The 27,737-nt window shown below is 45.2% G+C and overlaps 1 protein-coding gene across 3 annotated transcripts in view; it reads left to right on the top strand.

Annotated features, from left to right (window-relative positions):
• Nucleotides 1-8,285: 8,285 nt before the first annotated feature.
• DAAM2 (dishevelled associated activator of morphogenesis 2) overlaps nucleotides 8,286-27,737 on the top strand; it is a 150,071-nt gene continuing 130,619 nt past the window's right edge. For 2 of the 3 annotated variants that reach the window (XM_077811910.1, XM_077811911.1), the window contains exon 1: nucleotides 8,313-8,480. In XM_077811910.1, the coding sequence (XP_077668036.1) occupies nucleotides 8,313-8,480 (168 nt within the window). Of the gene's footprint in view, nucleotides 8,481-27,737 lie in introns of all 3 variants that reach the window. The other variant, XM_077811912.1, reaches the window with a different exon arrangement.

The raw sequence follows: 27,737 nt of genomic DNA on the forward strand, positions 1-27,737 counted from the left end.
TGAAGTTAGGCTTACCAGCCTATAATTGTCAGGATCACTTCTGAAACCCTTTTTTAAAAATTGGCGTCATTAGCTATCCTTCAGCCATCTGGTATGAAAGTGGGTTTGTGATAGGTTACATACCATAGTTAGTTTTACAATTTCATATTTGAGTTCCTTCAGGACTCTTAGGTGAATACCATCTGGTCTTGGGGATTTATTACTGTTTAGTACATCAATTTGTTCCAAAACCACCTCTATTGACCCCTCAATCTGGGACAGTTCCTCAGATTTGTTACCTAAAAAGAATAGCTCAGGTATGGGAATCTCTCACAGCCTTTGCAGTGCTAGCAGTTTAACAAAGAATTCTCTTTTACGTTAATCAGAACTGAGCTGTCTGACAGAACAGTGCAGGCAAAGACATGATGGTGAGCCTCTTGCACATCTCAACTGCTGAGACAGCACATGGCTTTGTTTGTGACTCTTCATACAGAGTGAGCACAGGTTGTTTGGGACCTTTTGCATGTGAGACATAATTTCTGAGAAAAAGGATGTTTTGTCTCCCTTCCTCCCAGCAGAATGAAGAGGGGATTTAGAAGCTGCCCTTGCAGGCAGTTGGCGTGTATCTCGTCACACATGTGGCTAATCCATCTGATAAATCTTGGGGAAATTGCATTAGGTTAATTGTGTTTGGTAACTGAGCCAAGTGGATTAGAAATGAACATGTACTCCCTGTCAGAGGAAGAGGACACTGTTATAATTAGATCTCAGGCAAGGATCTGGACCCCAGCTCCCAACCTGAGCCGAACCACAGACTGGGCTGTGGGGTGAAAACAAGGACTGAAGTTAACATCTCAAATGACAGTGAGCTGTTCTGTGCTGTAGAAAAGGCCAGGACTGCACACTGAAGAACAGGAGGGAGGGGTGTTTCATGTGATAGTGGGACTCCTCTAGGGAGAAATTTCCCATTGATTCTCAATACAACTGTCTAGAAGTAGATAACAGCAAATGTTTAGTATTTTTAAAGCACTTTCCATACAAGAATCTCAAAGGGTATAGAATCATTAAGCTGTACAAGAAGATAGTTTTCACTCAGTGTGTTGCAAACTTGAAAATTTTGGTTTCCATAGATTTAGAGAGAGAGCAATTTTTTGTTTTAATTTTTTTGCCAAACTTTTTAGCAATCATTTTCAGTGAGAAAAGTGTGTGTGTGGATGTGGATGGGAGGTGGGAGGAGAGATTATTTCCTTCTATTTTGCCCCATCATCTGCCCCTTTTTCCTCATTTACTCCCACTTTTCCAATTTGGCTTTGAAAAAGGGAAAGAGTAAAAGGGAAAAACAATCATTTTTGGAGATTTTTATTAAATACCCAGGGGAAAAAAAAAACAATTTTTTGTTTCTGTAAAAGGGCCATTTTAAATCATTTTTAAACCAGCTGTAACCATAAAAAAAAAAAAAAAATTTAAGGGTCCCAGTACCCTCTGATTGGCAAGCCCGGGTGTGAGAGAGGCCATACTCCTATTCACACATCACCTCTGCCTGATTCATTTTATAAAATACTTTGTGTGTTTCACTCTAATCCCCAGTAATCTATATTTTAAAACCCTCCAGACGTCTCCTCTGTCTACAGTTAGTGTTATAACATGTAGGTGGCATTTCGTACCTCTGAGTCAGCGTGGAACTCCAGCATGGGGCTGGGATGTAGACCTGGAAAATGCGACTGGTCTCAGTATAGGTTATGGGATGGAGTGCAGTGCTGGAAAGCTTTTACTGCTAAAAGTTTGGAATAACCACATTACTCATGTGCGCGCTATAGGCCTTCCCTGACAAATGGCAATAAAAGTTTTATAGCTGTGCTGAGTGGTCTCAAGCCCAGCTCCTCATGAACAGGTGTCTGTACCTCAAAAAACGGCATGAGAATGGTTATTAACTACCTCCTTGGTCGGCAGAGAAGGCCTGGAGATTGACTTCTCATTGCCTAAGGGTGGCCACTGCAGATAAGAGTTGAGATGTATTGATATCTCAGCATGTGAAAGCTTGTACAGCTAGTCCCTGGGCTGAACCTCCCCAGTAGATCTGTCACCACAGCTGTCTGTCTAGCACTGACTTCAGTTGCTAGAGGTGTTATCTTCTAGATGAGAGAGAGCTGAAATCCTGACCACTGCTGGCTCTATAGATCCCACAAGCACATACCATCCATTACAGCTTTGGCATGGATAGCAAGGGGATGTGGGCATTCCACAAGTGCAATACATGGCACCCCTTGCCAGGGCTTGTGCCTTTTCCTCTCAGCTGCATGAAAAAAGTAGCCAATGCCCTCGGACAGGGAAGGGAGATGTGGATAGGATAATCCAGGTGGCAGAATGTGCGGGCACATAAACTGCATCAAGCATCCAATGCTACAAGCTGATTATGTGTTTTCCATACAGGATATCCCTGAAGTGCTGTTGGATCGACACAACACTGTGTGTTAGTTTCACTAAGCAACTGACACCACAAGTCACTTTTCTTGCCCATGTGCTCGGTCTCCACGAAAGCACAAGGCAGCCTTGTTCTGGCAGACAAACAGGATAAAGGGTCCTGGGGCAGGTTAGGACAAATGTACAGCGATAGCATCCGGGACAAAAATCAGCTGTGTTGCAGCTGATCTGGCATCAGCAGCTCAGTTCACCTGCCTTTGCTCCTATCCCCTGCTTTGTCCCCAGAGAAGCCTGACTTTGCAAAGGGCTTTAATTTACTCTCAAAATACAGTTTATTCTGCAGATTAAGTGGGAAAAAATGAAGCCCTTAAAAAAAACACAAATAAACCCCTGAGCTGTCAAACAACAAGTCCCTTAAAAGGGCAAAATATGCAGCTTTCGATGGACTGCACAGATCCATCCTTTCAGACTGCTGGCAGGAGACTTCCTGTTTGGATGGGGTGCTCACAATGGGGGGGTGTTTGAGATCAGTCATTTCCCATCCCTTCCTCCTCTTCCAAACCCTTCTCCCCTTCCATCCCGGCACCTCAAGCCCCTCATGCTTGGGTCCTGTCAAGACTAGATCTGGCAGTTAAAACGTAAACTAAAAGGGTGTGTGTGTGTTGTGAACAATCCCTCCTCTCCCCAGCAGGAGATAGCCCCAAAGTACTTATCTATTTAAAAAAGTGATGGGAAAAGTGGCCCTGCTGAATTATTGCTGTCTGTGAAGGCACTCGTCTGTGCCCTTACCTGTCTGATTACGGGACTGTGAAGCGCTGATTTCTCTGAGCTTGCTTTAATATTGATTTTTTTTTGTGTGTTTTATCAGAATGAGTTTTTGATCCTTTCACAGCCTGCAGATGAATTCTCCTTCATGCACACTTTTTGCAGGGTATGCTTTATAGTACTTAATGAGCATAAGCGAGTAAGCCACAGCAGTGAGAGAAGGAGAAATCAAGCAAGAGGTGGTGTCCTATGCTGACAGCTGAGCTTTATTGATGATTCTCATTGCTGAGAAGTGGGGGAGCTTGTGTGATGAGTTTCCTTCACCTCCAGATAGTTGCCTTCTCAGTAAGCTTCATTTCTGCTGCACCTTGTACATATTTCCCCCCAGAAGTGGAAAAAGTGAAACCCCAGTTGAGACTTTTTCTGATGAAATTCCTGGCCTGACTGAAAGCAAGCAGTTTTATCATGAGCCTATTGTCATATGATTTCCAGCCCAATTATACTGACTCAAACAAATTTCCAAACCTTTTTGAAGTTTTGCCCCATCAGTATTTCTCACTCAGGGCATAGTGAAGTTTGACACCATTTTTCCACCATGATGCATCTTCATCATTTTAGTCGCAAAAAAGCGTGTGCTGGGTTAGAGATGAAGAAATGTTGTCCTTTGAAACAGCAAAGTCTTGTGAGAACATGAAAACTTGCAAAGTGGGAAAAAATGCTATGTTTGCTCAGCTTAGTCATTCACTCTTTTCAGCTCTGTCTGACTCTAGATGGACATTGACAGGGAATTTAAATTGGAAGTTTTTGCTGGTTGAGTTGTACGGAACTTGATTCTTTGGTTTCTATCAAACCTTTTCATTTGATTCACATGGAGTTGCACCCTCCAATTTCATTTTACAATTCAGGTTTGAAAGAAGCCCAAATATCCAAGGGGGAAGAAGGGAGGAAAAACCCCAAAACTAAAATGAAACACTTCATTTTGTGTTGATATTTTAAATCAGTCCCTCATATGCTTGGAAGGTTTTTTTTAATCTGATGAGAACTTTTGACAAATAGGCTGAGTGTTGAGTTTATCAAAACCCAAAATCCGATATAGTGCAATGAGTGTAGGTCTAGTGTTCGTAGCAAAGTTTAGCACAGTTCAGTTTGCTGCTTCATGATTCTCACAATTTACTTTCTCATCCCACTCAGGAACTCGCAATCTAAGATCACCCTACCATAAGAATCTGAATACCTCAAGACCATAGATTCTGAACCAGCCACAGTAGGCAGAAACAGATTAAAGGCCTCGTTCTTAGGGCCCTACCAAATTCATGGTCCATTTTGGTCAATTTCACGGTCCTAGGATTTAAAAAATTATAACTTCCATGATTTCAGCTATTTAAATCTGAAATATCACGGTGTTGTAATTGTAGGGGTCTTGACCCAAAAAGGAGTTTGGGGGGAGGGGAGATTGTGGGTATTGCTGCCCTTACTTCTGCACTGCTGCTGGTGGCGGTGCTGCCTTCAGAGCTGGGCAACTGGAAAGCGGCAGCTGCTGGCCAGGATCCCGGCTCTGAAGGCAGTGCAGACCCACCTCCAAAATAAACTTGCCAGCCCCCTGCAACTCCCTTTTGGGTCAGGACCCTTAATTTGAGAAACTCTGGTCTCCCCCATGAAATCTGTATAGAAAAGGGTAAAAGCACACAGAAGGCCAGATTTCATGGTCCGTGATGTGTTGTTCCTGGCCATGAATTTGGTAGGGCCCTACTCATTATCCTGAGGAGCTTCCTGATCAGTGTGTGGGCTACTAAACATTTCCTGATGGGCAAGGTCTGTTTCTTCTCTGAATATATATGGCTCTCTTTCAGACATCAGGGATGTTCTTTTGTGTGAGGGTAAGATGTCTTGAATTGCTCCTGTTAATACATCACTTTTCTGAATGCATCCGATAAAGTGAGCTGTAGCTCACGAAAGCTTATGGTCAAATAAATTGGTTAGTCTCTAAGGTGCCACAAGTACTCCTTTTCTATTATACTAGGACCCTTTAAACTATTCTGTCAGTGGAAAGTGGCCTGAAAGTGGCCATAAATAAAGTTAATGCTCACATTAAGGCCCCTTTACATTGCTAGAGTGGTGTAATGTGATCTTTGTGTAAATGAAAGTCCAGGCTATTGTACTGTGATCTGTTTTTAAGCATTTCAAACCCATGTGCCTGATATGTGAGTCAGCGCCAGGTGTGTATATTGGCCTGTGTAAAAGCACTCAGCAGCAAAGTGGTTACACCAGTGCTTCCCAAGTTCTGGCATGCACATCACCTGGTACCTACAACTTGTGTGTCTGGGACTGTAGCCTTCTTTACTTCAATAAGCTTGTGTTCTGGGCCCTTGTGTGTGATCAGGGCCAATCTCCCACTGTAACCCACGGTGGAGTCAGGATTCTCCAAATCTCAGCATCTTTGGTAAGCAGCCAAAACCCCTGTTTCAGGTTAGAATGTGCACAAGTGAATGGATGCAAATGTTGGCTGTTATAACACAGGGATTAGTCCAATAAACGGACGTGTTTAGGAACAAGACAAAACAAAACCATTCTCCAGCAAGCCAGCAGTGGTCAGAAATTAATTCCATTAGATGAGAGGAGCTGCGGGCTACTAGTTTTACTATAGGATAGTACGGGGGATCAGATGTTTTCATTACAGGGCAGCATGACTCCAAGCTCCCTGAGGTGTCTGTATAGTATCTAGGAGCAAATTCTTGCAGCGAATCAGATATGTAGGGCTCATAAGGATCATAAATCTTTGCTTTTGATTTCTCCAGGACAATACCTCAGACTACTGACCCCACCAGTCTGTCTTCTGGAAGGAACATGGGGTAGAGAGGGGAGGTTACCAAATAGTGCTGATTAGCTTGACTCCTCCCACTCCTTTTTACTGTTGTGAACTGTGCTTATTCTGTGGACCCTTCCTACACAGCTTAATGAGGAAGGAGTTATGTCAATATGCCAGGTAGAAGACAGTATAATATTATGCTGAGTTAAACCACAAGTATATAGAAGGGGAAATAAATACAGATATTTCCCATGACTGTTAATGTCACAGTTACTCTTCCTTGTTTCCTCATCAGTGAGTGAGTGTGATTCTGATGGAACTTGCTGAATTGATGGCCCCAGAGCTGTTGGAGACTGGAGTCCCCTATCTATCTCCAGAGCAGATTTAGCGTGGGCAGCAGTACTGCAAGCTTCCCTCACATACTAATATGCCTCCATCCAGACCAAGAAGGACCCACTCTGACAAACAAACCGAATTTTTTTTTTAAAAAAAATCCACTAATAGGGTTGTCAAGATTCCTTCCCCACTCTGAACTCTAGGGTACAGATGTGGGGACCTGCATAAAAATCCCCTAAGCTTATTTTTACCAGCTTAGGTTAAAACTTCCCCAAGGTACAAACTATTTTACCTTTTGCCCTTGTACTTTATTGCTGCCACCACCAAGCGTCTAACAGATAGATATATAACCGGGAAAGAGCCCACGTGGAAACATCTCCCCCCCACCACCCCCCAAATCCTGCCCAAACCCTACACCCCCTTTCCTGGGGAAGGCTTGATAAAAATCTTCACCAATTTGTACAGGTGAACACAGACCCAAAACCTTGGATCTTAAGAACAATGAAAAAGCAATCAGGTTCTTAAAAGAAGAATTTTAATAGAAGAAAAAGTAAAAGAATCACCTCTGTAAAATCAGGATGGTAAATACCTTGTAGGGTAATCAGATTCAAAACATAGAGAATCCATCTAGGCAAAACCTTAAGTTACAAAAAAGACACACAAACAGGAATCTACATTCCATTCAGCACAATTTATTTTATCGGCCATTTAAAGAAAACCGAATCTAATGCATACCTAACTAGATTGATTACTTAAGTTCTAAGACTCCATTTCTTTTCTGTTCCTGGCAAAAGCATCACACAGACAGAGAAGGCCTTTGTTCTTCCCTAGCTTTGAAAATATCTTGTCTTTTCATTGGTCATTTTGGTCAGGTGTCAGCAGGGTTATCCTAGCTTCTTAACCCTTTACAGGTGAAAGGGTTTTTCCTCTGGCCAGGAGGGATTTTAAAGGTGTTTACCCTTCCCTTTATATTTATGACAAGGGTTTTGGCCAAAAACAATTGGAAAATTCTGAAAGCATGAACATTTTTAACTTTGAAAAAAGGCCAGTTTTGTGTGTGTTTTGCGGGGGGGGGGTTGTTTTAAAAAAACACTCCACGTGGAATGAAACATTTTGTGTAGTTCTAGTTACAATTTTGTTGAAGTCTCTCCCAGTATTGCCCTGCTAAAGTAGCAGTTCTCGAACAGTAGTTCTATGCAGAGTCGCCTTTGTCACTGTGGGGGAGGGTGCAGCAGTCTTTAAGCAGTGATTCTGCCTGATTTTGTACCCCCGCCTGCTCCAGAACTCTCAAGGTTTCCAGAGGGGTTTTTTTTTTAAGCCACCAAAACTAAAAGAACTCCCGTAAGTCCTTTTGCTGTATCCTGTGCTCCTGGTTAGCTAGCCTGCATTGTCCCCTGCTGTTTCAACTGCTTCAGTATTCTTTGGCACTTCCTGTCCTAAACTGTTGTGCAATATTGTGATCTGCTCTTTCCATGTCCTCCATCACTGGTGTCTGCTTGTGGGGTAAAAACTGTTCCATTCTGTTCCAGAGGGGTTTGTGTCAGCTGTGGATGAATTGAGCAGGGGGCTCTGTGTGTGTGTGTGTAAGAAAGAGAGTTTGAATGGGATTTTCCAAAGGGCTTATCGTTGGCCTAACGCCTCTCTCACTCAAGTCAGTGTTAAAGTTCCCACCGATTTTGATTGGAGCAGACTTAAATCAATACTGACTGCTTTGAAAGTCCCAGCCTAGCTCTGTCAAACCTTTTGGATGCAAGATGCTATATAGCTATGGAAGGTGGTGGTGGTAAGGGTGATGTATTAAACCTTGACTAACCAGTCCATCAAGATGGCTCCGTTTTTATTTTGCTCCTTAGCATGACAGATCAGTCTGTTCTCTGCCTGTTGCACTGATGGCAATGATAACCACAAATAACCTGTGCTGGATGGTGCAGATTGTCATTTAACGACTTCTCTTCCTGTCTTCTCTGCAGATCATGATCAGTAGATAGCATCTCACACCATGACCATGGCTCCCCGGAAAAGGAATCGTCATGCTTTTGGGTTTCTTTGCTGCTTCGGGGGAAGCGACCTCCCTGAAATCAACCTCAAAGATAATAACCCCCTCCAGTTCCTGGAGTTCTCTGTCCCAATCCCACCAGCGGAGGAGCTCAATGCTAGGTTCTCCGAACTTGTGGTGAGTTTCTGCCATGGACCTTATGTTTTACAGGGTGTGGGAGAGATTTCCTGTGGGGTAATGTAAGCTCTTTGGGGCAGGGACTCCTTTTGTTCTGTGTTTTGTGTGGCACCTAACACAATGGGGTCCAGGCCCATGACTGGGGCTCTAAAGTGCTGTGATGATACAAACCACACATGATGATGATGATAAGGAATCATAGACTTGTTGGGAGCTGGGAAAAACCTCCAGTGAGTTATGTAAACCACTTCCCTACATTGTGGTAGGGTTTAGTTAATCACTCTTGAATAGAAGGCTGTGTAACTGCTGCCTTGAATAGTTCTTTGCTAAGATTCCAAGGGAAAAGATGGACAATTACTTGGACACCAATAATATTTCAGGTATGAATGGGATTAAATTACTAATGACAGTGATTCTTTCTTACAGGGTTAGGCAGATAGTCAGATTTAGGGTTGGGAAGCAATTTCTCCCAGGGCATATTGGTAGGGTTATCATGGCATCAGTGCTTTGATTCCTGATCATTGCTCCAGAGATCAATTTCCTATGGCTGCCTTTGGAATAAAATGCACTGTTAGAGTACACCAGGAGATTTGGGGTTTTGACCTGTGTATGGAATGGAGATAGTACTTGTCAGTGATTTCCTGCTGGTGACAGATGAGAACCAAGTAACCACGGTGATTTTGTTGCATCTGTCAGCTACCTTTGATACCTTTGGCCATGAGGTAGTGTTGACACAGCTGTGGGTTTTAGCTGGAATGGAAGGAGTTGTTCCATGTTCAAAACAATAGGCAGTATTGAGCAATTTCTCAGTTGCTCCAAGGTTCCTCTAATGTAGTCCTCTATCAATGTCCTACTACGATGGCTGAAGTCAACCAAAGCACTGGAGCTGTTTTTCCCATGGGAGGTCCCTGAAGCATTTGCTCTCCACCTCGGTTTGCCAGAACCTGAATCTGCTGACCTTCAAGTCCCACTGCAGGGTCTATGATGCTCTGCCAGGTTTTTCCTGGTGGGGAGGATACATTTCTGGGAGGGGCAATCACTTGTTACCAAGTATGAGCATCTTCTGTGGGAATTATGGGTCCTCAGGTGGCTAATAAGGCCAATCCTTGAACCACAAGTTCTATTACAATGAAGGCAGATGTTTTCAGGCTCAGCAGGAGGCTGTTGACCATGACTGGAAGCCAGTCTCTCCTTCCTCCTGCACCTCTTGTCCTCTTCAGCTTGTCGGCAAGCAAGTTCAAAGTGCAGGGGACCATCATGTAGGACTTCCCTCCATTTTAAGCGATCCTGGGCAAGTGTGTCCCAAGTGTCAGCATCTGTCTGTCAATGTTACTTTTTTAGGTTGTCCTTCAGCAAGTCCTTCTAACGCTTCCATTGTCCACCCACGTTACCCTTCTTTCAGCTGAGAGAACAGGACCTGTTTTGGGAGGCGATGGTCTGGCATCTGGACAATGTGTCCAGACCAGCAGGATTGCTGACGGATGATCATTGCCTCGATACTGGTGGTCTTTGCCTCTTCCAGGACACTAATATTGGTGCGCCTGTTTTCCCATTTGATCTTCATAATCTTACAAAGGCAGTTTTGATGGTGCCTTTCAAAGGACTTTCAAGTGGTGACAATAGGTTGTTTGGGTCCGAAACTTGGACAACAGCACTGGGAGAATAACAGCTTGATAAACAAGAAGCTTGGTGTCTGTTCAAATGTTGTGATCTTCAAAATCCCTGTGCCATAAACGAGAAAAAGCTACACTTGCACAGCTCAGGCGATGTTGAATTTCTGCATCAATATCTGCCTTGGATGAAAGAGGACTTCCAAGGTCGAGGAAATGGTTGACGTTCTCCAGTACCACTCCATTGATTGATAGATGGGGCAGGTAATACCTCATTTGGAGAGGGCTGTTGGTTTCACTCTTGATATTGAAGACTAAAGTGCTCTAAGACATGCGTAAGCATCGGCAAACACATTCAAGATACTTTTGAAGATCTTTCTCAGAGAGGGCAAAGATTGCGTTGTCATCAGCATCCTGAAGTTCCACAATATTATTGTTGTGGAAATCTTACTCTTTGCTTTCAGCCTGCGAAGCCTGAACAGCTTTCCGTCCATTCTGTAAACTATTTCAATGCCAGCTGTAAACTTTCCAGCAATTAGGTGAGGAATGATGGCAATAAAAACTCCAAACATGTATGGAGCGATGATACAGCCCTATTTGACTCCTGTTTTTACTTTGAAAGGTTCACTCTGGGAGCCAGTGCTGCTCAGAACAGTCACTTTCATGTTATCATGAAGCAATTTTAGGACATTGATTTATTTATCAGGACATCCAATCTTAGAAAGTACAGTCCAGAGGGCATGGCAATTCACTGAATCAGAGGCTTTAGTTAGATCAATAAAAGCCCTGTACAGTGGTTGGTTTTGCTCCTGACACTTTTTTTTTTCTTGCAGCTGCCATGCTGTGAAGATCATATCCTCAGTTCCACAACATGGTCTGAAACCACTCTGTGACTCCAGTAAAATTTCTTCTGATAGGGGCAGAAGGCAGGTTGCAAGGATCCATGCCAGAACTTTGCCTGCAATGGCTAGGAGGGAGATACCACAATAATTTCCACAATCCACTTTGTCACCCCCTTCATGAAAGGGGATAATCAGGGCATTCCTCATTTCACTGGGTTTCTCCTCCTTTTAGCTAGATTTTAAGGATAAACAGGTAAAGCTGTCGAATTAGCTCTGGTCCACCGTCTTTAAAAATTTCAGCAGGGATCCCATCTCGACTTGCTGCTTCGTTGTTCATCTGGTTGGTGACACTGTGTACCTCATACAAATTGGGAGGGTCTCCAAGCTAATCCCTAAATGGTCATTGCAGGATTTGCTTAAGGATTTAACTGTAATTCTATGGTTGCAGATTAAGGAGATCTTCAAAATGTTCTTTCCAGCAAGAATTGATGGCTTCGTTGTCCTTCAGAAGTGTGGTTCTGTCCTTAGAGTGAAGAGGACTCCTATATATGAGTAGACACACACAGTGTATGTATGCTAACAGCTGCAGACTCTCCACCACGGCGCCTCCTGCTGGTTGTGCCAGCAGTTAGCTCTGTCCAGCTGTGGAGGACCCTCTGCAGGTGGTGTCTCACCCATTGTCTGCTCTGCTGTGCTGTCTGGGACCCGCGTTGCTTTGCTGGCTTACGGCGTCCTCTTTTGGACACAGCCCTCCGGCTGTGCCCCACTCGATTCTCTCCCCTTCTCAGGGGCGGGTGTCAGCAGTCCTCAGTCTGCACCTGCCCTCATGGCCAACTGCAGCCCCAAAGTCTAGTCCTTTGCTTCAGGGGCAAGCCACAGTCTGTATCGGGCCACGCTCCTCCACGGCCAGGTGCAGTGTAAGGGGGGAGGGGGAGACCCAGACCTGTCCACCCACTACTCTGGGTCCTGGCTCAGGGACCCTCTGGCAGCAGCCATGTCCTGCCCTCCTCTCCCCTCTACTACTCCTGCTCCCTGGGCCACTTTCCTTTGGCCCTTGCACCTTCTCAGCCCTTTCTTACCTGCCAGGCTGAGGCCCCTGAATCAGGCTGGAACTTTCCCTCTGCTCCCCTGAGCCTGGCCAGCGCTGCTCTATCCAAGGTGCTATCCCTGGGAGCCAGTCCTCCTCCCTTGGTGGGCAGAGAGATACTTCTCTCTCTGCTTTGCAGCTTTTATATAGGGCCCAGCCTGGCCCTGATTGGCTGTGTTCTTCGCAGCTGCTCCAAGGGCTTCTATTAACCCCTCCTCTGCCAAAGTGGGGCAACTGCCCCACTACTGTGTATAATATATACTGTACCATTTGTACATATGCCCAGAGCCTGAACTTCTTTAAAAAAAAAAAAATTGAAATCAAATCCATGTCTGTGTATTTCTTGATACTATTAGAACCGTAACTTTCTGAGGACTTAGTTGTGGGAGAAAAGTGCTCTATTTCAGAAGGATAAGGCAGTGCTGCATAATTTTGGAAGGTGCTCAGATACTACAGTGAGGAAGGTTTGTATGAGCTCCTCAACAGGGAGGGAGGGAGGTAGGCAGAGAGACCATAGCAAAGTATTTCTGAATGTGGTTGCCTGGGATAGAAACTAGGCTGGTAGATTGCAGGATTTGCCCGGGAGGCCTGGTTCACCCACAGTTCCAGGCTAATGCATGTTCTCTGAAACACTAAAATAGAACAGACCACATTTGTATTGATGGCTGAGATGAGATTTTAATTGGATTAGAAAGGTTCAGTCTGTAAAATGTGCCAGTGTAAATCAGCGACCTGGAAATGCTTGGGAAGGCTCTGTGTTGTATACCAGCCACCCCACTTTATGGTCTTTGAGACAAAAAACAGATATGACCGTGGAGCCTTTTGACCCAAATCCCTGAGCAAAATGGTGGCACGGACACAGGCTGAGATCTCTAGTGAGACAAACATTGCATTGCGCTCCCTGGAGCATGCCCAGAGGGTATGGCTTGGCCTGTGCCATCTGTTCTGTAAAAGGGTATCATGAAAAATATTCCTGCACTTGACTGCATTCATCTCTCATTTAAAAGCCCAAGCCTGTTCTCCCATTGTGCGGCTAAAATCTGGGGCATTGTCCCACACTTTAGATGACGACATGGGAAAAAACAACCTTAGTTCACAGGATATTTTCCAGCTCAGTAAATATTCAGTATTCTGGACATTCCTCCTGACTCTGAGGGAAATATCTTCTGTGAAGGATTCCCTCAGGTCCCCATGTAATGGAATATTGTAGGTGAGATGTGTGTCTGTACTGTTCTCATGATTTTAAACTGAGATAATCTTCAAACAGCTAGGTTTTTGGAAGCCAAGTCTTTCAAATTGGGAGACAGAGTTTGGCATGTGTTGGGATACTTTATTCTAGCAGTTGGATGATATGTTTGGGGTCCCATTTCCCCAAGCAGGTTCTCAGTGAAAGCAAGGAGGCTTTTCACTCCCCCGGGCAAATTAAAGCCCTGGATGATCTTAGTGGGAGCTGCCTATGCATACAGCATGTACAAAGAAAAGGAGTACTTGTGGCACCTTAGAGACTAACCAATTTATTTGAGCATGAGCTTTCGTGAGCTACAGCTCACTACATCTGATGAAGTGAGCTGTAGCTCACGAAAGCTCATGCTCAAATAAATTGGTTAGTCTCTAAGGTGCCACAAGTACTCCTTTTCTTTTTGCGAATACAGACTAACACGGCTGTTACTCTGAAAACAGCATGTACAGTTTCCTAGTGGGAATGTTAACTCACCAGGCCAACTGCCCACAGAGATAGGCGCAAGTTCTGAAGCAAATGCTGTTGTTGTAACATGTCCATGTCAGTGCACCAGTCCTGACACAAAGCAAATACCCACTTTGGTCCTTGTGCTTCTGGGGCCTCCCTAGTCCAGCTAAGCTTTGCATCTCAAGGGCCAGCCCTAATTCTTCCTGTGGCCCTACTGTATGAGGGAAAGGAACATCTGGAGCCAGATTCTCTCCTCCACCTCTCCTGGTGGTAGAAGAAGAGTAGGGGAGGCCTTGCATACTGGCGCATCTGTGGGGTGGTTTTGTGCCCCATAAATGATAAATCTAGCCCTAGCCTACAGTTCTAGATTGCTTTTGCTCACTCTCCTTCATCTTCTCTTGCGTCCTCCCCCCTGAGATGGCATTGTGCATGCTGCCTTGTAGTGAGGTGCTGCTGCAGTTGGTGGTCTCCCCAGTGTATGCCTGCTGGCAAATGTGGCCATGCTACAACCGCATATTTTCCTTTGCACAGATTTATTGACTGAAGAACAACTAAAGAAAATCTGGAAGGTTTGTTTTTAAAATCTACTGCAAAACAAGGGGAAAGCACTTAACCTCCCCCCATCCCCAATTTCTTGTTGAACTTCATAGGTATTGCAAGGCTATGATAGAGCCTCTCCAAGATGAGTTCAAATTCTCTCTGTTCAAGGACAAGTAAGAAGTCCTAGGTTTTTGTTAGTGGAGGTGATTTGCTTTTGAAGTCTCATGACGCTGGAGGTTTCATCACCCAAATCTGTCCGTTACACAGGCAGTTACCTGATCTCAAGTGTGAACTCAAACCGCACCAGGAAGGGTAACTGACTGTAGCAGACCCAGAAAAATGAAGGGAATGTCAGCTGTTAGCCAAGAAAGAAATACAAAAGGTGTTATGGGTTTTTTCTAAAGTACATTGTCAAGATATTTCTCTCATCTATTTAGACTGGAAGTTCCTTGGAGCTGGACTGAGTCCTCTTCTGTGATCTTTCACAGATCTGAGCATGTGGTGTTTAACAAATAGTGATATTATTGGCCTTCCCTGGGTTACCAACACCACATTTGATTATTAGATCTGAAAGAATTTGAAACATTCATATTTATTTTTCCCTCTTTGTGCTGCTGTTTTTGCAGTACTACTTGCACATAGCTCAGCTTGGACACTGAATTTAGAACGAATTCAGATTCATTTTCTGTTTCTCTTGCTATTGTGTAATGGGTTCCCAGTAGGAACAGGAATATTTAAATCCCTCCCCCCCCCCCCTCTCGCCCCCCCACAAAAAACTAATTTACTCTTTAATTCATGAAACACTTCATCCGTAACTCAACTTTGGGCCTAAACTCCCTGAGTATGTCCTATTTAATTAAGTTGGTCATGTGCCAAGGAACAATAGAAACAGCTTTGACCTTCCAGACATTTTCTAAGACTGAGAATTTCCATTCATTCTGTGTCTGAAGATTTTGGGATTTTTTCCATCATTTTCGTCCTATCTTCCACCCCTCATCATCTTTTTGAATAAAGAGGACTCCCTCATAACTTCCCCTGCTTTTTCAGACCCTATTGCTCCCCAATCAGCTGGAGAGGTAGGTCATTCCTTAGTTGGGGGTAGTTTGCTCTCTCCCGTAGGGGACTGAGCACTTTGGCCCTGTCTGACTCTTGGCCCTCATTGGCCTAGGTGGTAAGCAGAATAGATATTGAGCAAGTGTCTCCATTACTACTCCAGCAGCATTCCCCGCCTGAGCAGCAAGAGACTGGGTATCCAAAGTCTCTCTTCCTCTGCAGCATTCCCAGCTCCAGAAAGACCAGGTAGAGATGAAACCCAAGTACTGAACCTTTCTCCCCAGGACCCAACATCTGCTGCACTCTTGGCCCCTGCTGACCGTAGGAATGAGATTAACTGTGACTGACAAGCAAGCCCAGGTTCACCTACACAGTGACGTGCAGCGCTACCTGGTAGCCTAGGGACTGACTCCCTCTTCCAGCTGTTACCCAAAATCCAGCTCCTTTTTCTTTCTCCTGTTACTTCACATCACATCACTGTTTCTGCTGGCTTCCATGGCACCTCAAACAACTCCTGGTCTCTGAGTTAGGAGAGAGCTCTAGTGTGTTGTGTTGTCCCTCAGAGAGGATCCTAGAAGCTCCATCTCCCCTTACAGGGGTGCAAAAAGCCTCTCAGAGACTGGACTCTTCCTGAGTACTTCCAGTCTGCTTGAAACCTGCCTCTCTGTCTATGATTGCTGTTCTTTCCCTCCAGCCTAGAAGTGAGTGGAATGACCATTTTTCTACCCCCCAATCCTCTCCATCACAGGGTCACTGAGATACACCTGTTAAGAACCTCTATCCTAGGGTACCAAACAGCCTGAATTACCACTTCCCTGGTCTATTTCCACTTGCAGTGGCTTCTTGACTCACTCAAACAGTTCTCATCTGAGTTGGATAAACTGGATTCCAAACATGGAATGTCCTAGGATGTCACTGATGCTTAAGTCCCTGTTAGTCAGTTTTGTCCCATGGTGACTGCCATAGCAAGTGGCCCTGTCTCCTGGGAGTGGTGATACTGCTGTTTCCCAAGCCATCCTCCTAACTGTAGGCGCACAGTGTGTGTAGTGTTTACTGGATCCCCGGAGGAGATTGCTGGTCCTCTCGGCCCTTCAGGTTGAGGCTGCATTTGTGCAAGCCACACAAATATATGCTTTGATGGGACTATGCATGGTGAGGTTGAGAGAATCTAGTCCTTTCAGAATGAAGGAGTATGTGCAAGGATGAGCCCTAGGTTATTTGGGGTAGTGAGCCTTTTCCTACCTTTATTTGGTTAGAGGAGATAGGAGGGGGCTCAAACGGGTGCCTAGCGAGAAACCACGCTTTGAAATCCTCTGTTTCTACTCCATTGCAAGCATGGACAATGGGGAGGGGAGTAGATAACCTCCATGCCCCATATTCAGTCTTTTAGGTTTTCATTTCTAGGTTGCCTATTTAGATGCAGCCCAGGGTTGGAAGTGACTAAATGTTGTAACGTGGATGGCTGTGAGATGGAGGATGTGAAATGAGTTGGTTGGTTTCAGTTCCCAGTACGCACATCACAGAAACCACCATCACAGTAGGCAGTCTTGTCAGAGACAAAGGAATGAACGGGCCATGAAGCCTGAATTCCCACTAACGTTGATCCTCCAGGACACAGACATTGCAGGAGATCAGTATGGGAAGTATGTACTACTGTTGCCAGTACTGTACTCTTCTGTGTAGGACCTCTATCTCCAGGGCTGTTAATTCAGCACCTTTTACCTTATGGGCAAACATTTGTGACAATTCTAATATTCACCTGTCCCTAAACTGCCACCTTTGTGTTTTTATATACAGATTCTTAACTCTGATAACTGTGTATTACATTGTCTACCATCATGTAGTCTTTCTGAGTACTGTTTCATATCTAGCCTTCACCTGTTTAGTTAAGTGCTCTTTCCACATTTGCTATCTCATCTTACAAGAGAAAAATGTGACTGATAGCACTGCATGTCTGTCAAAATTGCATTCTGTCACAATGCAGCATTGTGTCCTACTGCAAAAAGTGATTTTTCTCCCCTTAAAGGAAATTCATGTTGGTTTTTTTAAAAAATCCTGTAGGATGAAGGACAAATCCCAGCAATATCAGAACCTGGGGCTGTCCAGTCAGCAGGTAACCCTAAACTGTAGTGAATACAGGAAAGTTACTGAGTGGAGGTTATAAAGAGAATTGGAGAGAAAGGGAAAAGCTGATTATCTTTCCTTTAGGGTATTCTGTGCTTAAAACACTGTAGTGCTTCAGTATAGACACTACCTATCCCAGTGCGAGAGGTTCTCCCATTGGCATAGGTAATCCACTTCCCTGGGGAGGCAGTAGCTAGGTCAACGGAAGAAATTCTACCATCAACTTAGTGCTACCTGGGAACTTAGGTCAGCTTAATAACACCGCTCGGGGTGTGCATTTTTCACATCCCTGACTGATGAATATAAACAGACCTTATTTTCTAGTGTAGACCAATCCTTTGTGATGCTGTTGCTGTTCTCCCCCCGCCCCCCAGAAACCATAATGGCTGTTCAGTGGGCTATGTGAAATGAGTTTGCTGTTATCAGTCCAGCTCCCAGTGGACAAGGGTCCATGTTTGAAAGAGCAAAACAGAAGACCCACCACTGCAAATGGTATTGGGTGACACTCTACTTCTGAAAAAATGTGAGAGACTGACTGGGTCCTGTAGACTGAGGAATCCTATCTGTGCAGGTAGTACCCAGGACAGAGATGAGATATGCTGGTTGGGGAAGTGTAGAGCTGGGCAGAATTTTTCCAGTGGAATATTTCCCTTTTAGAAAATGCTGTTTTATTGAAAGTGACACGTTTTTCAGAAACAAATCAATTTGTGACCATTTCTTTTCTGAGAGTGGGAAAGGAACCGTGCTCTGATAAGGTGGAACATTTAAATGTTCATCAGACACAAAGTCAAAAGTAGAATGCAATGTTTGTATTTTATTGAAACAAAATATGTAGATTACCCCCAAAATCTTTTCAGAATTTCATTTCGCAGGAAACTTCACATTTTTTTGGTTTAGTTCTCTTTTGGAAAAGGAAATTCCAAGATTCTGACATGTTTTCTGCAAAACAGAAAACCAGGATTCTACTTGGCTCTGGGGAGGTGTTTGTGGGTAGCTTCAGCATCAGATTAATGCATAAGCAAACTAAGCATGTGCTTAGGGCTCAAATTCATGGGGTGGGGGGAGCCCAATTTGGCCTGGTCACCCCTCCTGTAATGACAGAGGGGCAGCTGGGACAAACCTGAGTACTGCTGCGATCCTGTGTGCTACTCATTCAAGTTTGGCCTGGCCACTCCTCTGTCATAATTGAGGAGTGGCTGGGTCAAATTTGAGCAAGTGGCATTGCAGCCTGGAGCCCAGATTCATATTAGAAGGCAGGGCCTCACAAATGTATGTTTGCGTAGAGCCCAATGATGGGTTAATTCCAGCCCTGGGTAGCTTATGCTGATCCCTGCTCATACTGCACTACTTTGGTGGCTAAATAGAGGTCTTTCAGTTAGCAGGGCCATTGATCAATAGAAAATTCACTGAAAATATACTTTTAAAATGCCTCTGTTCCCCCATTTCCCCCCCAGACATGTGGCCTTTTCACTGCCTGAGCCCACTCCTGCTATACATTTTATATACTGAATCACTGTTCCTAATTAACCAGGAAAGGGCTCTTGTGCCAAATGCAATCAAGATCTGGAGAGGCCCTTCTGTTTCATTCACATATGATGAGCTCTGGTTCCAGTAGAGCAGGAGACTTGCTGGCTTTGGACCAACAGAGACTTTGCCCATTCCTAATTACTGCCTCCTTTCCCTTAGGCTGCTAAACAGGAACATTTCAGTGGAGGCTGTAAGAAAAATCCCAATAAAGAGATTAACTGGTATTTCTCAGATATTAGGTGGGGCCAGGAAGAGGACAAGGGTCTTAGACTCATTATCTGAGGTGATCCTCTGAAGGCAGAGAGATCAGCAGGGCCCTGCAGTAGTGGAGTATCTTCTGAGCTGAGGGGAGCCAGACCACAAAGCTTCTTTCTCTCTGTCAGGTTAGACTGTAGCTGCCTGAGTAGAGCTTTCTACACTGCTGTCAGATGTGATTTGTTTCCACTGAAATCACTGGCCTATGTGGTGGACCGTTGATTCAGATTTTTGAAGCTGTTAGGAGAGCAATACTTTGAAGGCAAAGACTCCCCTTGCTTGTGCTGTGTGGCTCACTCTCCTCAGACACTTCCTCTCTTTCCTATCTTATGGAGAGGAAGTGAAAAGCTACATGTAGTGGGAGACTGCAATGGGAGTGCCATAGTGTGACTGGCCCCTTTCAGAGGGAGTGAGGTCCGGTGCACCTGTGACTGATTCCCTGTTGCCCAAATGGGTTTAAGGGAAGGCACCTGGGCCTTATGAAAGAGGAAGCTGTGGCAGAGACTGCAGAAGAGCTGCAGCAAGCAGGGGGCTGCAAGGAAAATTTGACACACCAGGAGGAGGAGACTCCAGGCAGGTAGGGCTGAGAGAGCTAAAAGCAGGGGATTGAATTTTATTGTGGGACTTTGAGTTTTGTTTGAAATTTCGATATTAATTTGCCCAGATCCTGAGTTGCACAGAGAGAAGCCTGTGTGAAATCTCAAGGAATAAGGGAAACTGAGGCAGAGTGCTGCAGAGCCACCTCTGACCATGAGCGGGTGCTTGGGAGGGGGACTGCCAAGTTGCAGGTAGTCCATTAGCAGCCTTGGCCACTGAGGTGCAGTAGTCCTTGGTGAACCTATCCAACAGACTTGCTCTTTTGAGGTTCTGGTCTTGCAGAGCCAGACTTTGCAAAGCATGTGCATCTGCTTAACTCGTGCACAAAGCCTGATTCTCATGGGCAAGTCCTGATTTGAATGCACATTTCTATAAGTTAGCACAAATGAAGGTCTGTGCCTGTGTTGCCAGATCTTGGGTGTGGGGAAGCCAGGGGCCACAACATTACCCACGCGTTTGTGAAATTCCTGCTCGCAATTGTTAGTGCAAGGAGAAACCACATGAACGGATCACCTCACAGAATGTGTTGCTAGAGTGCTACCTTGTCGTAGAACTTGTGGCCAGATCCTCAGCTGGTGTAATTCAATATTATTTTACTGAAGTCAACAGAGCTATGCTGATTTCCACCAGCTGAGGACCTGGCCCATGTGATGTTTGTCTGTTCCATGGTGACTGGCTGCTACTGAATGCCCCAGGTACAGTGTATTTGCTATATTGCTTAAAGTTCTGGGTAGCGTACATACACTATGCTCATGAAATGTTTGGATATGTTCCAGATGGGATGCACCTGCTGTGCCTAGAGAACATCCCAGGTAGGACCCACTCACCATGGCAGACAAGTTTGAGGTGTAGGATTCCCCTTCTGTGCTGAGGGAAAGCGTTTCATCCATCCTAGCAATCCATTGTTTCCAATGGACTATGACTGAATTTCATCAGCATGGGAGCAGGTGTGCAGACCAGCAAAAAGAGGGTAGAGAACAGAGCAACTGGTAGAAATGCGAGCTTTGCTGTGAGTTCCCATCAGTGTGACTTTCTCAGAACAGAGTGATGTACAAAGAAGTTGATTTGACATCCTTCCACTATTGAATGCTTGGCAGTTGTGTAGACAATAGGATCTCTCTGCTATTGTTAGCCTTGGTACATTTGCTAAGAAATCATCCTTCCACAATGTCTTTAATACGTTATCAACTGAGTCAAAAATGCTTGCATGATCTGACATAGCTGAAAGTGCACTTATGGTAAGGGCCGCATTAGTTAGAGCGAGACGTTCATATAAAGCTATACTGTGGCCTATTTCTTACTGCAGTGATGTTGATACAGTAAGAATTGTGCATCCTATTAGGACTTTAATTTGTGGCAAAGAAATGTGGTTGAAATAAGACACTGAGTGCAGGTTGGACATACTGGCTGGCACTGTCAGCCTATCGTGCTTTCTTTCCCTGTTGCTGGGGTTTTCAGCACCAATCTCCCTGGGTTTTTTTCTGAAGTTTTGCTATATATGAACTGATATCGCCATGTGGTTCCACTCATTATTAGTGTTGCTGACTTGGGATACCCATCTCAGCCCACCCCAATGGGAACAGAGCAGCACTTGCAACGCAGCAGTATATTCTTTTGTCCGCGTTCTGATAAGGCGGGAGGGTAATGGTCTTGGGGTCTAGCTCAGGAAGGGCATTCCATCTGCAGGGGCATGCATGGAGGTGTTTGTGAGGGGGGGGGAAAATGGACAAACAGGGTATTGAGGCTGGCTTTGTTGGTGGAGCGGAGTGGGTGTGGAGTGATGTAGATAATTAGGGAGGGGAGGGGCAGAATTTTGTAGAACTTTGCTTTTTCTTGTGTTCACCTTCAATGTGGTGTTGAAGGGATAGCAGGTGGATGGATCCAAAGGAGTGGTGTTGGTGTGGTCTGAATGATAGGCCAGTAAGATGGTCCTTGTAACTGTAGTTTTCATGACCTGGAGTGGGGTGACCTGGAGTGGTTTACAGTGACATGGGGAATGCTGAGCATGTGGATGAGTGTGTGTAGTTGTAGGGGTAGAAGGGAAAGGTCTGATCTTAACGCTGTAGAGGAAGAAGGGGCAGGATTTGACTGTGGCCAGGATGCAAGAGGCAAGGGAGAGGGAGACCAACTACTGTGGAGATGGGAATCATATAGAACTTGAAACTAAGAACTCAGATTAGGAAGAGTCAAAGATGGTCCCAGGCAGAGATGTCAGAGAGGGGGAGAGAAGCTAAAATGTGGGATTAGATGATGGAGTGAAGGCTGTTCAGGCAGATTTGTGAGTCATCGGCATACAGGTGGTGGTCAAATCTGGGAAGTAGATGAGATGTTGTAACTGGAGAAGAGGAATGAATGCAACTTTGTCCACTCCCCCATGGGAGTCCCACTATGCGGGAGGAGAACCAAACAAGAAGTTGAAGTAGAGAGCAGAGAAATAGGAGAGAATTTATTGAATCCGATTTGTTGAATCCACTCCCAGCTAATTAATCTACTACTCTTGCACTTTCTTTTAGTCTTTGTCTCAGTCTGCCCATCTTGCTTAAGAACGGAGATCAGTAAAGCTCATGGACTGAGTCATATGCAATACAGTATTTGTGTACATGGTAGGGACTGTAATTCTCTATAATAACTCAATATCCTTGTGTACCAGCACATCTGGGGGAGAATGGACAGTGTGTCATCTTTTTGAGGTGAGTATCTGGCTGGTGCCTTCCTCTGTGATGGGTGGGGGGAAAAGCTTTCAGTGTCATCAGGTGCAGCAACTCAGCAGCCTTTCTGCTGCATTCCTCTGGAATCCAGCTGGAAAATCCGCCCGCGTTCTTGGTGTGGAAAGGGGAGAGAGACCATTGAGGGGGATTGTTGTGTCGCTCATCGCTCCAGGCCCCCTCAGCAGCTGCTCTGCCTTAGGGGTGCTATGTCCGGAGAAGGGGAAAGACTGATGCTTTCCTCCTGGGGCTGGAGCACTGGCTTGGCCACTCCTGTGAAAGCCTATTTGCATTTTTTACTGGCACGTCTTTAACACTTGTGCAGGACTGGCGTTAGGGGGGTAGAAACCAGGGCAATTACTCAGGGTCCCATGTGGCAGGGCTCAGGCTTCAGCTTCAGAAACATTGCAGAAATCTAATATGTGAGTCAGTAAGGGAGGTGGGGTGAGGGCCCACTCCTTAGTTTCTGCCCTGAGCCTCAGCAAGTCTAATGCTGGCCCTGAACTTGTGGGGAAGGGAACACCCAACAAGAGCAATGCTCTCCTCGGAGCTATGTGGTCTGAGCACAGACCTGTGAGCCAGGAACTCCAGAGTTCTCTTCCCAGCTCTGGAGCTGACTCCCTCTGGGGCCTTGTGCAAGTCACTTGTGTGTCTCAGTATCCCTATCTATAAAATGAGGATAATGTTACACCAGGTTCTGTGTAAAGTGCTGTGTACTACTGACTGAGCCAAGGCACAAGCAGCTTATAGGCACATCCTGATCAGCTACTGTATTCTGGATCTCCGCAGCAAATCCCCATCACTGTCTCCTATTCATAGATTTTGCTTTGCTCTCATTAGTAACAATTCTGATGAGTGTAAACTCTTGTGCAGACTGTAAACACCTTTGAGCCGGGGGCTGTCTTTGTTTTTTGTGTGTACAGAGCCTTACACAATGGGGCACGGATCTCCATTCTGAGACTCTAAGTGCAAATGTAATAAGAGCAACTCGCACTTCTTTAGCACCTTTTCATCCTTAGGACTCCCAAAACTCTTTGCTGACTATGTACAGAATCTCTTACTCAGAACTACAGGGCAGCCACCTCTGGGACCCTGTGTTTACCAGTATGTAACACAGTTATGTAACCATTTATTAAGTGGGGAGCTTCAGCTGAAACTGAAGGGGTGTTTTGTATAGGCAGAATGTAAATCCCCGATTTGGAATTTGGCCAGGGATACCCCTGAGTCATGGAGAAGACTCTAGGATTTTTAATGGCCAAGAGAGGTCAAGGCCTTAGTGTTACATCTCAACATTGGCAGCAACAGCTGGATGAGTCTGTCTGTCAGTATGAAACTGTTGGCTGCTTCATCTACACTGTGAGTTTTGTATTACAAATGTTCAACACAATAACAATGAATGGCAATTACATTGAAGAAATGCACAGGATCCACAAGGCCAAGTGCCCAACCCTCTCCTGTTCCTTTCCCCAGGTTTTATGAGGTTTCCTGTTAATCTTTAAAAGGTTTAAAGGAAAAAAAAATCTTTGGCTTCTGTTCTATTAGCTCAAATGATGTCAGTGCAGTCGGTGCCATACTAGTTATCAGGGTTTTTGATCAGAGAGATACACAAAGACGTGAGTGGCTAACTGCACACAACCATCACACTGTCGCTGTAGTGTTTACATAGGTGACTTAAAATGCACTTTTTGTCTTCAGTCAACATGCGTCAGGCGACGAATGTACTTACCCTGTGGAATAGTTCCCCGAGGCAGTGTCATTGTGTGGACCAATTAAAACTACTTTGCACTAATTACTAGGAAATATACCAGTTGTTCACTAATTCAGGGAAGATATTGTAACACACATTAAATGTGACTTAGGACTTTGTCTTTCAAAGTCTGTGGGGAAAATTCTGTTCTCTGTTGCACTGATAAAAATCTAAAGTAAATTCACTGAACTAATTGAGTTAGAGAAGGATTGTGTTCCCGTTAGTGCTGGTGTCAATCCAGAGTAACTATACTAAATTGAGAGGAATTAGGGCCAGAGTCTGATCTATGTTACGCTGTTGCAAATCTGGAGTAGCTGACTGGAATTGGTGCCAACTTCTGATTTCACTTATGCCTGTGTAAATGTGGAATAACTCCTTTAATTCCCCTGATGGTTTAGAAACCCAGAGGGATTGTACCTGTATGAGACAGCAAAGTTTGGCCCTATGATCCTGAGTTACGAGAGCTCCCGACAATTTAATTTCATTCTGGAAATCTTATTAGCCCTGTTTCTCCTGCCCTTTTACATAATATTGTCTCGGAGAATTAAAGGTCAGCCAAGGCTTTGTCTTGCGTGTGGGTGTTCCTCAGCAGAAGCGAATGGTAAATAGGTTGCACACAAGGGGATAGAGCTGAGGGGGGAGGAGAGGGTAGTACCCACGCCCCTGGAAACACAGCCTGACTTTGGCATGGGGCTCTGGCAGCCATGGTTCTTTTGCTGTGCCTTTCCCAGCCCACGTTCTGTTGGGTGAGCCAGCTGAGCTGTGTTGGAGCAGGAAGCGATCAGAGAGGTGTGTGCCTGTGTGCTTTGGCACAATCCGAGCTATGAATTGCTCTAGCACAGGAATCGCCTCTGAACTCATTCGTATTAAACAGAAGAGCAGAGACCTTAAGGGCTGGGGGTAGGGTGGGGAAGCCGGAAAGGTAGCAGTTGAGACGGCTGTTTCCTGATAACCTTTCCCAAACCTAGCTTCCCAGGCAGTGTCTCATCTGAAGGGCTCTGGCTTGAAAAACAAACCTTGGGCAGGGAGGGGAGAGGGGGGAAGGGAAATGAGGGGAGGAGGAGGAAGGGAAAGGAAGGGTGGGGAAGGGTCACTTGTGCTGAAACAGCACATCTTGATGATGTTTAATACTAATGGTAACACCCAGTGGCTCCAATTTGAGAAAGGGCTCTGAAATGAATGGTGTGGTCCAAATATGGAGGTAAACATGGGCCTTGCCCCAAAGTGCTTACAATCCAAGATGGTGAAAAATGTACAAAAGATAGGGGAGAGGGAGACAGTGTCTGTCTGTCTGTCTCTCTCTCTCATGGTGCAGTTGCATAAATTAATATTGACTGTCCCAGCTGCCCTTCAGCTGCCTGCCCTGGTTACCAGCTTTCTCATGCTTGCTCCTTCTGTGTGGAGGGAGGAGTGAAGAGCCGCAAAGGCAGGTGTCTTTTAAAAAGAAAAAAAATCTCTGGGGGAGGGGACCCCTGCAATCCGTTGGAATAGACCTTGTTAATTGCATGTGCTGGGATACTGCTTTGAGAAGCAGGATTTGGGTGGGACCCAGCTTTTCGGTAGGAAATAAACAAGAGATTAACCAATGCTTAATGAGGGAGAAAGGAAACAGCAGTAGAGCACTGTGTGGGGGGCTGCTGAGCTTTCTTTTTGGAAGCAAACTGCTTTCTCCTTTCAGAGTAACAGCCGTGTTAGTCTGTATTCGCAAAAAGAAAAGGAGTACTTGTGGCACCTTTAGAGACTAACCAATTTATTTGAGCATAAGCTTTCATGAGCTACAGCTCACTTCATCGGCTGCATACTGTGGAAAGTGTAGAAGATCCTTTATACACACAAAGCATGGAAAAAATACCTCCCCCCACCCCACTCTCCTGCTGGTAATAGCTTATCTAAAGTGACCACTCTCCTTACAATGTGTATGATAATCAAGGTGGGCCATTTCCAGCACAAATCCAGGGTTTAACAAGAACGTTGGGGGGGGGGGGGTAGGAAAAAACAAAGGGAAATAGGCTTGAATAGAGACTGGGAGTGGCTCAGTCATTATGCAAGGTAACCTAAGTTAATTGTATCCAATTTGCAAATGAATTCCAATTCAACAGTTTCTCGCTGGAGTCTGGATTTGAAGTTTTTTTTTGTTGAAGAATTGTAACTTTCATGTCTGTAATCGCGTGACCAGAGAGATTGAAGTGTCCTCCGACTGGTTTATGAATGTTATAATTCTTGACATCTGATTTGTGTCCATTTATTCTTTTACGTAGAGACTGTCCAGTTTGACCAATGTACATGGCAGAGGGGCATTGCTGGCACATGATGGCATATATCACATTGGTGGATGTGCAGGTGAACGAGCCTCTGATAGTGTGGCTGATGTTATTAGGCCCTATGATGGTGTCCCCTGAATAGATATGTGGGCACAGTTGGCAATGGGCTTTGTTGCAAGGATAGGTTCCTGGGTTAGTGGTTCTGTTGTGTGGTATGTGGCTGCTGGTGAGTATTTGCTTCAGGTTGGGGGGCTGTCTGTAGGTAAGGACTGGCCTGTCTCCCAGGATTTGTGAGAATGTTGGGTCATCCTTCAGGATAGGTTGTAGATCCTTAATAATGCGTTGGAGGGGTTTTAGTTGGGGGCTGAAGGTGACGGCTAGTGGCGTTCTGTTATTTTCTTTGTTAGGCCTGTCCTGTAGTAGGTGACTTCTGGGAACTCTTCTGGCTCTATCAATCTGTTTCTTCTGGGTATTGTAGTTGTAAGAATGCTTGATAGAGATCTTGTAGGTGTTTGTCTCTGTCTGAGGGGTTGGAGCAAATGCGGTTGTATCGCAGAGCTTGGCTGTAGACGATGGATCGTGTGGTGTGGTCAGGGTGAAAGCTGGAGGCATGTAGGTAGGAATAGCGGTCAGTAGGTTTCCGGTATAGGGTGGTGTTTATGTGACCATCGTTTATTAGCACTGTAGTGTCCAGGAAGTGGATCTCTTGTGTGGACTGGACCAGGCTGAGGTTGATGGTGGGATGGAAATTGTTGAAATCCTGGTGGAATCCCTCAAGGGCTTCTTTTCCATGGGTCCAGATGATGATGTCATCAATATAGCGCAAGTAGAGTAGGGGCGTTAGGGGACGAGAGCTGAGGAAGTGTTGTTCTAAGTCAGCCATAAAAATGTTGGCATACTGTAGGGCCATGCGGGTACCCATAGCAGTGCCGCTGATCTGAAGATATACATTGCTGAAGGTCAAAACAGCAGACTGGACTTCTACATAGAGTGCTTCCGCCGACGTGCACTGAGAGTTACCAAAAGAAACTACAGCATTTGCTCAAGAAACTCCCTGAAAAAGCACAAGATCAAATCCGCACAGACACACCCCTGGAACCCCGACCTGGGATATTCTGTCTACTACCCAAGATCCATAAACCTGGAAATCCTGGGCGCCCCATCTCAGGCATTGGCACCCTGACAGCAAGATTGTCTGGCTATGTAGACTCCCTCCTCAGGC

This window comes from Eretmochelys imbricata, chromosome 3, assembly GCF_965152235.1.
Source record: "Eretmochelys imbricata isolate rEreImb1 chromosome 3, rEreImb1.hap1, whole genome shotgun sequence".
Classification (NCBI taxonomy): Eukaryota; Metazoa; Chordata; order Testudines; family Cheloniidae; genus Eretmochelys; species Eretmochelys imbricata.